This window comes from Bacillus rossius, chromosome 6 (genome assembly GCF_032445375.1).
Source record: "Bacillus rossius redtenbacheri isolate Brsri chromosome 6, Brsri_v3, whole genome shotgun sequence".
NCBI classification, from domain to species: domain Eukaryota; kingdom Metazoa; phylum Arthropoda; class Insecta; order Phasmatodea; family Bacillidae; genus Bacillus; species Bacillus rossius.
The window spans coordinates 68,698,883-68,713,992 of record NC_086334.1 but is presented as its reverse complement, the minus strand read 5'-3'; the positions used below and the strand labels follow the sequence as shown (position 1 = coordinate 68,713,992).

At 41.4% G+C, this 15,110-nt stretch overlaps 1 protein-coding gene across 1 annotated transcript; it reads left to right on the top strand.

Moving 5' to 3' along the window:
- The first annotated feature begins 1,162 nt into the window (after positions 1 to 1,162).
- LOC134533566 (uncharacterized) lies at positions 1,163 to 14,791 on the top strand. Its single transcript, XM_063371100.1, has 3 exons — positions 1,163 to 1,290; positions 11,940 to 12,990; positions 14,509 to 14,791. Exons 1-3 carry the CDS (start codon positions 1,286 to 1,288, stop codon positions 14,671 to 14,673), a joined length of 1,221 nt encoding a protein of 406 aa, XP_063227170.1. The 5' UTR covers positions 1,163 to 1,285; the 3' UTR covers positions 14,674 to 14,791.
- Positions 14,792 to 15,110: the final 319 nt, after the last annotated feature.

The following is a 15,110-nucleotide window of genomic DNA, read 5'->3' as shown; positions in this document are numbered from 1 at the left end:
CGATTAAAAAGGTTATTTCTGTACTCGAACGCCCGCACATCCACAACATAACACTCTACAACGGGTTGCCTATGCTGACTCTTTCTGGGGCTACAGGGGCTTTACTACGCGTTTCCGGCAACATGTTTATTGGCAAAAATGGTTGCAACTAATAAGAGCTTTCTACCCTCAAGCGTTGTAACATGAATTTTGATACAGCCTGTATAACTGTACATGAAAATACGGATCTAAAAGAACGACGGCTTCACACCTCGCAGTGCTTTAGGGTCACTTATGTTTGCAAACCACTCGGAGCAAGCCTCTCAGGGTTTCAGGGCGATTTTCACCAGGGCGTACGTGCTTCGTAAGATCCTGCAATGGTCAAGAGGCCCATGCTGCCTTGCGCCGTCAAACGCTCGCAATGTGACACGTAGACAGATCGCCACCGTAGCGACGTGCAACAACGGGCCAACGACCTCGCGCCGGGGTCAGTTCTCGCCCATGCAGTGATTCTTGTAGAAGAACATCGTGCCGAAATTGACTCAGGGTCTCTTGACTGTATCTTCCACTGCCTCGCCTGTCGCATGGCCCAAAACTCGAGCACAGCTTCACCAACACCCGCTGGTTGGCTCCCGGCTGTACCTTTACATACACCTTTACCCCCAGCAGGGCAGTTTATGGCTCATCATAGTTACAATTGGAATCACTAGAGTTCTAAGCCAACCCATGCCTGCCTCATTGTTGACACACAGAGTCTGATTAACCCTTAGGCTAATTAGGCGCCTAGGGCACGAGGATGGGGGGTGGGCCCGCTGAAATCGTGTCTTCGCATGCACTATTAATCTAGCATCATTGCATCTACCCTACATATTTCAACTAGACCGAGACAAAACACTAAAACTAAATGCGCTGTGAACTGAAAAGGCTTGGGACTCCCTGATTTTAACAGTAAATTTTGAAATGTTAAAAAGCGCGCGTAAAACAAACACTGACTTGTCACCTGGCGGGGGCGCGTCCTCATAATTATACCAGAGCGGTCAGAACTCTTGATCGGTCGCTGTTGACACAGGACCAGTCCCAAGATAGAAACTTCAGAAAACCAGGGAAATACTATGGTACCATGCTTCTCTCTCAGCAATGTTGCTTCAACTAACAATACTCTTTGAACAGTTCTCTTCTTTAGCTTTTCATTTCCATAGCAACGGGCATTGAACAACATATTTGTCTCTGAAATCAAACCAAATTCAAGTTTGCTGTGCAAATATCACCACTTAAAATTGAAATTGTGCTCTTTCGCAGGATCTGCATGCGGTAAGATATTTTTTTGGTTGACTATTTACAAAATACATGTTGATAAACTCATTCTTAGCTTGTTAAAATCACCACGATGCATTCGTACCCATTTCATAACATCAAATCACTTTTGCGGAATACATTTACCCATAACTGCAAATATTTTAACTGAAACTGTGCCTTAAACTGGGGTAAAAGCTAATGTTAATTTCTCTTTTGCTTGGTTCTCAGCCAATTTACCAAGGAAAATATTCTTATTAAGATGATTTACCTATGCGTGTCTTCTCCTGATAATTTACCATTTTAATGGATATTTAATTTATATGAGATTTTAATTTTCTAGATTTTAATATTGTACACTAGAACTATATTAGGCTCCAAACATATTTCGAAATAGTTGCGAATAAGTTTTGTATACGAGAAAAAGATTTCTATTTCTATTATCTATCCTAATAACATTCAGTTACTATAGTGTATTGGAAAATGTTGAACATTTTTTTTGTTTAAATATAATTAATTTAAATCTTAGTTAATATATTGTAATAAATAACCTGAACAAAAACAAATGTTTTAAAATTACTAGCTCTTTGTTAAGATCATAATTTATTTTAATTATCAGCATAATATCTTCTCCAAAATCATTATTTGCATCAATAAACTTCTCACAAAAATTTTTATACTATTGCACTTCTCACACGAATAACTTAAAATATTTACCTTAGGAGTGGTGTAGGATAGCCGGTTCGGGCGCAGGTGCCGACCGCCAGCTGACGTAACGTCCCGTTATGAGGGAAAATTTACCGTTTTTGCCCTTAAAAATGCCATAGGCTTCGAAATTCCTAAAAACGGCTTAAATTCCTTAACGACTAGCTGCTCTAAGCCACACCTTCTCAATTAGGATGACATGACCGAAATATTGTAATAAGACGTAACTGTTGCAAATTTAAAAATCAGTAATTATTATGCTATAAAATCGGGACATTTTTAAAAAAATTCATAACAAAAATAAATTATTAAAATTTTAATAAACCATAATTAAAAACACCTTTGCACATTTTGTTACGGTCGCCATATTTGATTCTAGAAATGTTGCACATTTCGTTACGCCCGCCATATTGGACATGTATGACATAATCGTGGCACATTTTGTTACGGACACTGGTTTGGATTCTAGATCGTTGCACTTTTTGTTACGCCCGCCATCGTAAAAATCCGTCATCTTTATGCTAGAAATTTGGATAAAATCTAAACCTTATAAAAAAATGATAAATAAAATTTTAATAAAAATATTTAAAAAAACGCACTACGTCATGAAGAATTCGGTTTTAACCCGGTGAGGTCAAAAAAAAAAAAAAATGACAACAGATCCTACCTCCATAGAAACTGCAGGCAAACTGACCTCCCACCACTAATGCCAAGGTATATATATATTGCCAGCTAGTATGACGTTATATCCTCCATCTTGTTTTCGTCTGCTGGGGGCAGCTATCTTGTTTTTATATAATAGAATGCGCTACCATCATGTTAGTTGAATTTTTTACCTGCTAGAGTGCAGTAATCATTTATTATTTCTGTGGCACCACCATCTTGAATTTGGATATAATCTTAGAAATACATAATTATTTAGGTATGAATTCGGAAAAAATTCAAAAAATCATCAAAAAAATCACTTATTAAATTATTAATTGATTATATCCACTCCCATTCATGGTTCGATCCTTTGGTGATGCAATAATTTTTAACTTTATATAAAAAATATTTATTAATAAGTAATGTTCAAAATCCTAAAAGCGGCTAGTCTACCAGCCATCAGCAAGTCGTTATGCCATTTTGGAAATCTGTAATTTCGGGAAAAATTCCAAAATTTCTTTAAAAAAATCTGCAATTAATAAACTGGGTGATCAATTAGTTCTTGTCCTTGGTTCGATCAGTTACCGAGACAAATAATTTAATTTTATGTAAAAAATACCACAAAAGTAACAGGTTCGAGAAAGAAAACACAACCAGTTCTTTTACAAACATAAAATTTACAACATAAATTCTGCAAATACAAACAAGTAAATGACTAGCATTTCTCGATTTCTGCAGTCATCTTAGAAGGCAAAGCTAGTCCTTTGCATGCCTTGAATTATGTTTTCGTGTCAGTTATGTATAACAGTTGATCAACCAGGCATGTCTATCCAGTAGCCAGGCACGTAATAGGCGGCCAGGCACATCCATTCGGTGGTTAGGTACATTCAGTCCGTGGCCAAGCATATCCAGTATTTGGTGGCAAGACACCTCCAGTGGGTGGCCAAGCATGTATATTCTGTGACCAGGCACGTATATTCAGAAGCCAGAAAAGCAGACCCAGTAGGTGACAAGGCATATCTAGTTGGTAACTAAGCCTTTATATTCAGTAGCCAGGCATGTAATCGGCGTCCAGATGCATTCAGTTTGTGGCCTACATGCCCAGTTATCAGATAGGCATATCCAGTCAGCAACAAGACTCGACCAGTTGGTGGCCAGGCATATTTTTGGAGGTTAGGCACGTCCAGTAGGTGACAATATGCGTACATTCGGTAGCCAGGAATGTCTATTCAGCATTCAGGTACGGACGACCATTATGTGGCAAGTCATATCTAGTTGGCAGCCAAGCACATCCAGTAGGTGGTCAAACACATCCAGTCAGTAATTAAAAGATATTTTTCGTCGATACTCGAACATTGTAATCAGTTCATGAAGAAAACTATGCGCATAGGCCAAGCGTCTCTGAACCAAAAGGTAATATATAACGATATGCGACAAATATTTTAAACAGGCCATGTTCAATGTCACACCAATATATACCACTCGTCTCTGAACCATGAGGAAAATCATGTTCTGAGTACAGTCTACACGATTCTCATTCGTCGTTAAAAAGGCAGTACATACGAACGAAAATTCGATGTGGTGTGATACGATCTCATTACATGAATATGATCTCGACAATATGCGATAGGCTCCAAAGCAGCATTTGCTCTAAAGCTCTTAATGCTCCAACAGTCATTGCTCCAACGGTCTTTTTGCTCATTGGCTACATCAGTCATTGACTCCAACAGTCATTTGCTACAACAGTCATTTTTCTCCAATATATATTGGCTCCAATAGTCATTAGCTCCATTAGTCATTGGCTCCAACAGTCTTTCGGCTCCAATAATCATTGGCTCCATCAGTCATTGCTCCGACAGTTTTTTTCGCTCCAATAGTCATTGGATACATCAGTCATTGACTTCAACTGTCATTTTCTCCAACAGTCAAAGGCTCCAACAGTCAAAATCTCCAACAGTCTTTTGGCGCCAATAGTCATTAGCTCAAATAGTCATTAGCTACAATAGTCATTGGCTCCAAAAATCTTTCGGCTCCAATAGTCACTGGCTACAGCAGTCTTTTGGCTTCAATAGTCATTAGTTCCAACAGTCATTGGCTCCAATATTCATTAGCTCCAACAGTCATTGACTCCTACAGTCATTGGCTTAAATAGCCATTGGCTCCAATAGCCAAATACTATTGGAGCTAAATGACTGTTGGAGCAAATGAATGTTGGAGTCAATGACTGATGTAGCCAATAACTATTGGAAGGAAAAAACTGTTGGAGCCAATGACTATGTGAGCAAATGACTAATGGAGACAAAATAAACATTGGCTCCAATAGTCATTGGCTCCAATAGTCATTGGCTCAAACAAGCTTTCGGCTCCAATAATAATTGCTACCAATAATCATTTGCTCCAATAAGCATTCCCTACAATAGTCATTGTCTCCAATATTCATTGGCTCCAACAGAACTTTGTCTCCAATAGTCATTAGCTACAACAGTCATTGGCTCCAATAGTCATTCACTTAATTAGGCATTGGCTCCAATAGTCATTGGCTCCAACAGACATTTTGTCTCCATTAGTCATTTGCTCCAACAGTCATTGGCTCCCAATAGTCTTGGGTCTAGCTGTTATTTGAGTACAAGATATTACACACACTCTTTCTTTAAATTGGTGTAACGTAATTATCTTCCTGGAAACATTTCGGGAGACTGTGAATCTTTAGTTTCAAAAGTAAAAATAAGTCTAATTACATTGCGCTTATTTGATCCATTACCAAACCACTTGCAAATTTAATACCAATGAGTCACTTCCCTCTTCACTTAAACTTAGTAAAAGTCCTAAATGTGTCAGCATATGTCTTAAACTATTTGTTTAATGTAGTTTGTGTTAAAATGATACTATCCTTTACTAATGAAGCAATCATCCAATTATCTTTTGTATCATATAGTAAAACCATTTTATTAGTGATCCTTATTATTTCATTATTTCATTTTGTTTACTGAAATTACCAGCTCCGTTGTGTGAATACGTATGGTTGTTAACAGTACTGGCCAATTTCGGAACTCTGGCAAATTCTTGAATATTTTGGAAACCATTAGCCACGCTTCCATTCCTGTACTGGAACATACATATTCTGCTTTTTACTTTTCTTATTTAATTTTAGAAACGGTTTCTTTAAAAGCCCGGTCGATTTACAACTTTAGGAATCACTAAGATGGATTCGGATCCATTTCCTTGTATTATTTTTTTTACGTTTTCTTCTTTTCGTGTGCTGTGGCTTATCATCGTCTCAATTTAAGTTTATAATGTAATACTGTATGTTTATTTTCCTTTATGTTATCGTCTAAGTAATGTTCATACATTAGTAGGTAAACTTCTACAATTTGCAACTTTCTTAATGTTCGGTAAATTTTGTCCCTTCATCATATTAAAAAAAAATTCTTCGAGTTATCACAGTGAATACTGGCATCACTAAAATAAATTTTGAACGTTTAAATACCGAAGTAAATAAAGGGTTAGAAAAACTTAAATAATTACTTATTCATACACAGCTTTTATGGAAAACTGCACGAATCTGCGACTGATTTTTAAAGAATCCTAAAGTATAAACCTCCATCTGTAATTAACTGTAAAAACAAATACCCGGAAGTACATAAACATACTAAAGATTATTTTATTTAAAGTAAAAAAAAATCAAGCCAAGCTTCTTATTTTAATGAATATATTTTAATCTCGAATATATAATATTCACTACAGAAATTAGGCTTGCATAAAGAGAAAATATACCTGCACTTCAACATTCGATCAGGTTTCGACTAGTCAAGATTACTCGAAATGGTTTTAATAGGGAACCAAATTTTTCCCTAACTATTAAGCCTTGCAAAGCGGTTTATTTATTAGCCGTTGATGGGTTTTAAGAAAATCAATATTTGGTCACATAAACTAGCCTAATACCTCACTCACTGTGTGGCGGTGAGCACGACTTTGGGGTAGCCAAACCTAGGGATCACTTCCATGATCAGTATGTTGGCAATGTTTCCTGCTCACATGCACAAAAGACCACACCCACATGGTGCACTGCCCAACATTTACAATAGGTTGTCAGGTAATGTACCATGATATCTAGCACCATAATGTAGAAAAATGTCTTGGGACACTTATGAGGGTTCTGCTGTCAGCCACCATCTAGACAACATGCTTTAAGCTACTGAAAGAACCTGTATTCCCCCACCGAGTGGCGGACGTCATGCCCGTGCTGAGCCAATGGAATGTGTGACTGATTACATTGGATTTGTTCTTCCCTGGGGTGGTCGGTGAGGTCGGATGAAAGGAAGAACAGCAGGAAATCTGAACACAGGGAAAGTTATGTGTGCATGTGTCAGAACCTGCTGTCTCCTGGCAAGTACAAGTGCCCATCCCCAGTTTTTCTTTCTTAACCTGGCTCTCTTAGACATACACCCTTTATGTCCTGGGGCCCATATGGGCGTGGATACGGAATACGCCGTATATGCAACAGGAAATGTGTTAGGGATCCAGCTATGACCAGCCACTGGGCTACCTATCCCAGCATGGTCAACACATCCCCCCCCCCACCACCACTCAGCTAACCAGACAGTGGCTGTGTCCTTAGCCCTGTAGACTTTATCAGCACTGCTGGCGCCTACTCATCCCACATCATTCTGGGACCCTTAGAAAAATTCATAAACCCGCGGTCCAGTGGAGGATTATTCAACCTCTCCTAGCTGTCCAGGCTAGTGGTGGGAGTGGACTTGACCTATCTGGGAGTGGCGTTGCAGGTCGGGCACCTGGGCCTAAAAAAGGCTGTAAACTGCTTGACAAGGTGCCCCCTTGGCCCAGCAGTCGGTGAGGTGACTCAGGCAACCCCGAGGTCTCCTCTACCTGCCCTGCGGCTACCACTATCCGATTAGGAAGGTGATTGCTCTTTTGAGGTGTTGGAACTGTTGCCAGTTCTAGTATCCGAGACATGACCCAACAAGTCCGCGGAAAGGGTGTGGGATGCGAATATATAGCCTCTCTACATCAAGTGGCAACCCTCTGCCTCCACGTTGGCACCACTGTTGGGGGAGGATTGTGGTGACTATGTTGGGACGGGTTCCTCAACCTCTGGTCATAGCACCTCTCTAACTTAAGAGGGCAATGCCGGGTCCAACTCTGCCTCAGTGCATCCTCAATTGCATGTATGAGACCAGAAATGGTGGAAGGGCTGAATCTGCGGGCAGCAGCAGATGCGATAGAAACCTTTCTGGGGGGTTCGACTGCCGAGCCTCGGTGCATCGGTCCCCAAAGGGCTCCATAGTGAATGGATCAGGCCCCATGGTAAAGGAAGGACTGGGTATGGTGGTTATGGTGTTGGGCGATCGGGCCTAAAAAAGGGCTGTAAACTGCTCGACAAGGAGCCCCCTTGGCCCAGCAGTCGGTGGAGATACTGAGGCAACCCCCAGGTCCCTCCAACTGGGGCAGACGGCGGTCGTCGCCGGACGAGTGTAGTCGCATCCAGGCCTTAACCGGCTGTAAACCCGTCGGGCCGAGGTACGGCGGGTCGGAGGGTACTCCGAGGCGACGAGGACACCCGTGGCTGCTCTCTGAAGCGTGACGGTCTGGTCTAGCTACCGGCGAACAGTCTGCCGAGTAGACCAAAAGTTGGTAGTAGTACGGGGAGAATCCACCATGTTTGAATGGTGCCCCGCTGAGGTTTCCTCTAAGGCCCAGGATTCTTGTTGGGTAGGACTCGTACTTGGGAGTGGTGCCCCGAGTGCTTTAGGGGCAAGCATCAGGGTTCCCTAGCCCTTTGACATGCTGACGTAGTGAGCGACGCGGACAGCTCCGGTTACCAGCCTGGATAGCTGGGAGAGGTTGGGTAGGCCTCCACCGGACCGCGTGTTCGCTGGGTGGTTGAGGAGTCCCAGTGTGAGGCGGGAGAGTGGGGTAGGCGCCAGAAGTGATGACAACTCTAGAGGGCTAAGGGAGCACCCAACTTTCTGGTGAGCTGAGTGGGGTAGGGGGCCGGAGGTGGTACATAAGCTGGGATGGGTAGCCTCAGCCTCTGTGTATAGCCAAAAGCTCTAATGCCCTTCCCAGTTGCGTATGCGGCATATCCGCATCCATGCCCATGGGGGCCCCAGGGCGGTAGGGCCTATCGGCTAAGAGTGCTGGGTTACGAAAGAAAAGGGGGGAAACCCCTGGACCGGCATAATCATGTCCAGGCTAGTAACCGGAGCTGTATCTAAGTCTGCTCCAAGCGATTGGGCAACCACCACCAAGTACGAAACCTGGACCGACAGAGGGACCCTCAGCAGGAGTTATCATTTTCACACTGATCATTCTGTACTACAACCAATTTCGGTTATGTCTATAATTAACTGCTGGAATCTGGGAGGAGAGGGTTAAGATGCGGCATGATCTCGGTAAGCCAAACAGGGGGGGGGGGGGGGATTTACATACAGCATACCTCAGTTTCTACACCGATCCCTGTCTCCCCAGAGATTTACATCCGTACAGCCCGGGGGCACTCTAGCCCTCGCCAGCATAAATATGCCATTCCATAGGCTTTGTCTTTCTCGTGAGTCAGGCCATCTGGGCTTAATCACCAGGGCTCAGTAGTCGAACCCCCTAGAAAGGTTTCAATCACATCTGCTGTTGCCCACAGATTCAGCCCATTCACCATTTCTGGTACCCCACCAGACAAGCTGAGAATACCTGAGGCAAGGATATTCCTTACAGAACCCATTTAGTGCCACCCGTCGGTGCTACGAGAAGGCAGAGAATTCCCATTCCGTGAACCTGTTCGAACGTGTCCTGGATAACTAGAACTTGCATCAGATCCAACACCTCAGGCGACATTCATCTTCCCCGGCAGGGTCAGGCCCACCCCTGACTGTTTCCTGGTAGTTGACTCTGTGGGGGCCCATTTAAAACAGGGTATAATGGAATTTCCTACATTGTGACCATGTTAGTAGTCTGTGCGATATGGACTGCCTCCATTAAGGTGCCCAGCACACCCTAATATGGTAGCTGTGGTCCTGCAGGGGCCACCTGTATTGCATACAAAGTGAGAGTGGTGATGTCAGGACTGATTTTTTTTCCTGGTATATGGTCCTCCCAGCTTTTGTCCTGCTGGAGCTCGTTGGGATCTGGGTGCCTTGAAAGCGTATCTACGAGCTGGTTTTCTCTACTGTGCACATGCTCCTCACTGAAGAAGAAAGATTAGAGCTGGAGGGCCACTCTGTACCATGCGAAAGCACCACAGACACTTAGTGACCATACACATTGTGAACTCACACCCCATGTTGGGTTTTGGTAATAATGCATCGGTGCCCAAACACCATGATGAACTCCTGCTCGTTCACATGGTAACTTTTTTATGCTGGACCAGATTTGGTACTGCTCTACTAAATGACCTGGCACTCGCCATGATCATTGTCCTGGCCCTCTTTGCTGGCTTTGGTATGCACAAAAACGTAAAGCCCAGGCTGTAGACAGAACAACACATGCCAGCTGTGAAACAAGTATTTGATTTTTCTTAAATGATGCCTGTGCATCCTCAGTAAAGCAATAATGTAACTTCAAAGACATCAAGCCAGTCATAGGCGTTGTTACATTGAAAAAAATATGACTACAGATAATTTATGGAACCCATGGATATTTTCAGTTGTTTCCTGGTTCGGGGGCCGGATTATGCTGATCAAGGTTCAATTCTTTGTGCAAGGGTGACTTTGCGCTCTCCACATGCCCTAAGTATTCGAGCTTTGTGGCTCCGATGTGGTACTTTATTTTTGGGTATCAGGTGAGGCTGGTTAGCGATATCTCGAGCTCCAGCACCAAAACCAGATAAATGTGAGTGATCTTCCCAGGTGTATTAACAGGCGATAACACTGTCCATGTATGCAGTGGCAAACTGTAATATATACTCAAGGACATACACCACGAAAGCTTTAATGTTCCAGAGTCATTCTTCAACCAAAAATACATGGCTCAAAACTGAAACTCTTTCCTATCTGGAGTAGCCAATACTGTTTAAGCCTGTCCTCTAGCCATACGAGTACTTACCAATATCCCGACTTACATTGTTTAGGCAATGCTGGTGAGTGAGGGAAGGTAAGATATAGTGATGGTATGATGCAGAATGTTTACCCAGAACTGAAGCGAACCATATTTCTTGCCCACAATCATAATGTAGTAGTTGCACGAGATCTCACTTGGTTGTATTAAACCATCCCTAAGCATATACACCATATGCATTTTGAGCTACTGCTGCTCTTTGCCCTTGAACCCATAGACACAGGCAAATATGGGTGTGTGTTGAATGTTTTGGATAGCATGTTCAGCCATCTTAGTGAAGTGTATCGCATATATGGCCGCAAACATGAGATGTTTCTGTTGAAATGATTTTTCCATTTACGCCTGATGGACTCGGGGTACACCATGCTTTAAATGTGCCAATTGTATGAGGTTATCAGAAGATTGGGAGGGAGGGGTGTTTGCATAGTTGTACAGTGTGCATCGGCCACTCGTGCTAACATGCATATTTATCCCTTGGACCACCTTAAACCACATCCTTTTATACTAGCGATGGAAGTTTGAGATTGAGGTCATCAACAAAATCCATATTCAAACTTCCATCCATTGAATTAAAAGTAATAACTTAAATATTTTCTGTTTATGAATTATGTTCTTTAAGAGTTTTGATCATACATTTAGCACAAATTAATTGAACATACTTACATTTTTGCGTAAACTCGCTTAAATAACAACCATATTTCAACCAAAAGCAACACTATTCAGCATTGTTTTCTCCTATTATTTTAATAGGAATAAATTATACATTTGAACAGCAGATCATTATAACTTGTCCCCCCTTAAAATTACACATATGTTCAGTTCTTATTAGTTTTTTTTAATAGTGTATTGATCTTGTAAAGTTATGAAGACACTTTTGTGGTAGTTTTAACTTTTAAATAAAATTTAAAAAATATTTTCTTTTTAACTGTTGAAAATATATTTATTTGTTAAAATAGCTACAATACAATTTTAATACATGAATGTAGAGTCTATAGGAGGTTGGACCGATAATTTCCCTAACTGTGCAATGACTCAGTTCATAAAATGTGAGTCAGTATAAATATTGTCTTAGACACACTAATATTTGGAAGTTCCTTAAATTCTACACTTTCGTTTATAAGTAGGCTATGTAAACTATAACTCTTAACATAAAGCTAATGCTAGTGGTATAAAAAATGAACATGTAAAAATAGCCACCTCTGTTATGTATACCCGTAGCCGTGAATTGACACTACCTTGTGATCGAACAGATTGAGCAAAATGTTCTCGAAGACAGTGGGTGGCAGTCAACAGCAGGAAGCTGGTGCCATGATCACAAGCGATGCAGTGGTGGCTGGCAAGTCAAGTGTAGGCATGCCTTACTACATACAGCCACACTCCTTGCCCCAGGTGGATCATTATTCTTTACCGACTCGAGCTGAGTTGTCCAAGAAGATTCAGAACCATCGGGGAGTGGACATCACAAATAAAAGTGATGCAGTTGTGACTGGCAAGTCATGTGTGGGAGCATCTCAGATGGATTCCCGGCCAGAATCAACTCAAGCCGAGTTGTGCGAGAAGATACGACAACATTGGGGAGTGGTTGATACAAATAAAAGCGATGCCATGGTGGCTGGCAAGTTGAGTGTAGGCATTCCTTACTATGTACAGCCACACTCATTGCCCCAGGTGGATCATCAACCAGAAACAACCCAAGCCGATTATTCCGAGAAGATACAACCACCTGGAGGAGTTGGTGACACAAAGAAAAGCGATGCCGTGGTGGCTGGTAAGTTGAGTGTAGGCATTCCTTACTATGTACAGCCACACTCATTGCCCCAGGTGGATCATCAACCAGAACCAACCCAAGCCGATTATTCCGAGAAGATACAACCACCTGGAGGAGTTGGTGACACAAAGAAAAGCGATTCAGTGGTATCTGGCAAGTTGAGTGTGGGCACACCTTACTACGTTCAGCCACACTCCTTGCCCCAGGTGATTCCTCAAACCGAACCGACTCAAGCCGATTTGCTCGAAAGGATAAAACAATATCGAAGGGTTGCTGACACAAAGAAAAGTGATGCAGTGGTGACTGGCAAGTTGAGCGTGGGTAAACCTTCATATGTACAGCCACCCTCCTCGTCTCTGATGGACCCTCAAGCCGATTTGGCCAAGAAGATACAACAGCTTCGGGGAGTGGACGTTACTAAGAAAAGTGATGCAGTGGTACCTCAGGTAGACGTTCAGGCCGAATTGCCTCGTGCTACGATGCCCAAGCAGAGACAACCACTACCGAAAGACACACATCGTGGCACACCTGGGGTAATTATATGTTAGATTGTCTTTAATATGAATGACACAATAATAGAGGTTACATTGCACACATTCTGATTCCTATAATATTTGCTCGTTAATTAAAAAAAAACACGGTTTCTCAAAATTTTTACTCTTAGATAAAAAAGTAAAAATATTAATCATAACCCAAAACAATTTGCCACTTTTTTAATCAATTTATCTATGAAACACGTATAATCATCTTTTTAAATGTGCAAAAACAACATAATTTTAGCCTAGATATCATTGTTGATATCCAACTACAGTAAGTGACAGGATATTGTGTTACACCAAACAGCTGCTAGCCACTAGCATATGTTGCTATCCAAAAATATACCAAGTAATACGCCTGTAAACAGATATTTTGACTAAGCTAAGAACAAATAATTTGGAGTACAAAAGCAACATTTTTAATACCAAGTACTAAGGGCAAAATTCACTACGAACGATTAAGTCTTTACGCTTTGCTTAAGAATACTTAAGCTAGGTCGAATTTTTATTGCCTTTCACCAAGGAACCGAAAAATGCAGTCTTGGTTTCAAAATATTTTTAGACCATTACAATTTTATATAGTTTAATTTTAAAACTTTGTCTTCGTTAAAGCATAGTTTAAAAATTAATGAAATGCATGCAGTTAATAGTGACCGACTGCTGTAAATAGTTTCTGTTATAATGTCAGTGCATTTAGCAACGAATTATTATTGGGAATGACTAGATAATTAATACTATTGTCAAAAGACACTATGATATTATTTTTAGAAAATCTTTTAATGTATGATCTCTGCCATGATAAAGGTAAATTGTCGATATTAAATGACAAAGTTTAATTATGCTTAGAAACTTTTATAGCCAATATGACATCTCTTGGTCTCATTACTTCCCATTAAAAAATATAGAATGTAACTTCTCTCGCCAAATTGCGGGTCATTATATGGGAGATTTCGAATCCTATATACTACCTTTACTTTAGCCCTAACTGCAAATTCTTAAGCTATGCATAAACACTTACAGCGTGCATGGTTTTCTAGTCCGCAAGTGCTGTGATTATGCTCAAGTTACCACACTAGAAATAAATGTGTACGTTTTTTGACGTGATAACGTCTTATAAATCGATGAACGCCGGCTGCACGCACGAAAAATTGCCACGTTCCGCCTGAGCCGAGCGTGCAAGAACCGGCCAACCACCGTGCGAGAAAATCTTCTATAATATCAAACAAGTGAAGGCGGGCTTTTTAACTAATTGTTCGTGATTATATTTAAACACATTATTTAAATTAAATTTGCAAAAAACTGTAAATAATATTTGATAATTAAAAGTTATGGAATGTTTCATCAATTTTTTCTTATGACGTTAGCATGTAAAATTATCGTCCGTAAACGTCCAGGGATGCTGTGGTCCTGTTGTAGGTGCACACAAACACATGCTCGATATTTTCGTCCCTCGTAAGTGACAACGTTGTCATTGAAGGAGCTGCTAGGTTGGGTGAGCACGTGTCTGGCGCGCAGGGTCGCGGCGAGAGGTGCCTTGCTGCGAGGACTGCGCCCGGCCGGTCGCGCCCCCGGGAGCCCCAGCTGTCCCCGCCTGGGAGGCCCGGGAGATCCAGGCAGGTGCCCATGGTGACCATGCACCGGCCCATCATCTCCGTCACGCTCAGCAGCTTCTTCCTGTAGCATGCCCTCGTCTACTACCTCTCTCACATTCTCATCAACTTATCAAAATGAAAATTTAGTTTTTAGCAAATGCATTTTTAATTCCTAAAAAAAATAAATGTTTCATGACAAAGCTAAATTTAATTCTCTTATTTAGTTAACCAGTCATTGATGAAACCACGTTCTATCAAGGGTTTTTTTTTACTGTTACAATGGTGTATGATTTAAATTCACAAACTATGATGGCTCGTACAGAAGAATGGCGTAACTCGTCAACACACTGACACCAACTGAACTCTTGGGTTGGTTCTCAAGACACCTTCTCACAAGCACACCGGTGGCTAAGACAAATTTGATACAAAAATAAAATGTTATATATTTTTAAGTAACATTTTAAACATTTTCGAGGAGGAAGAGAACAAGGACCTACGATGGGTTGAGTAAAGATTGCCATCTCA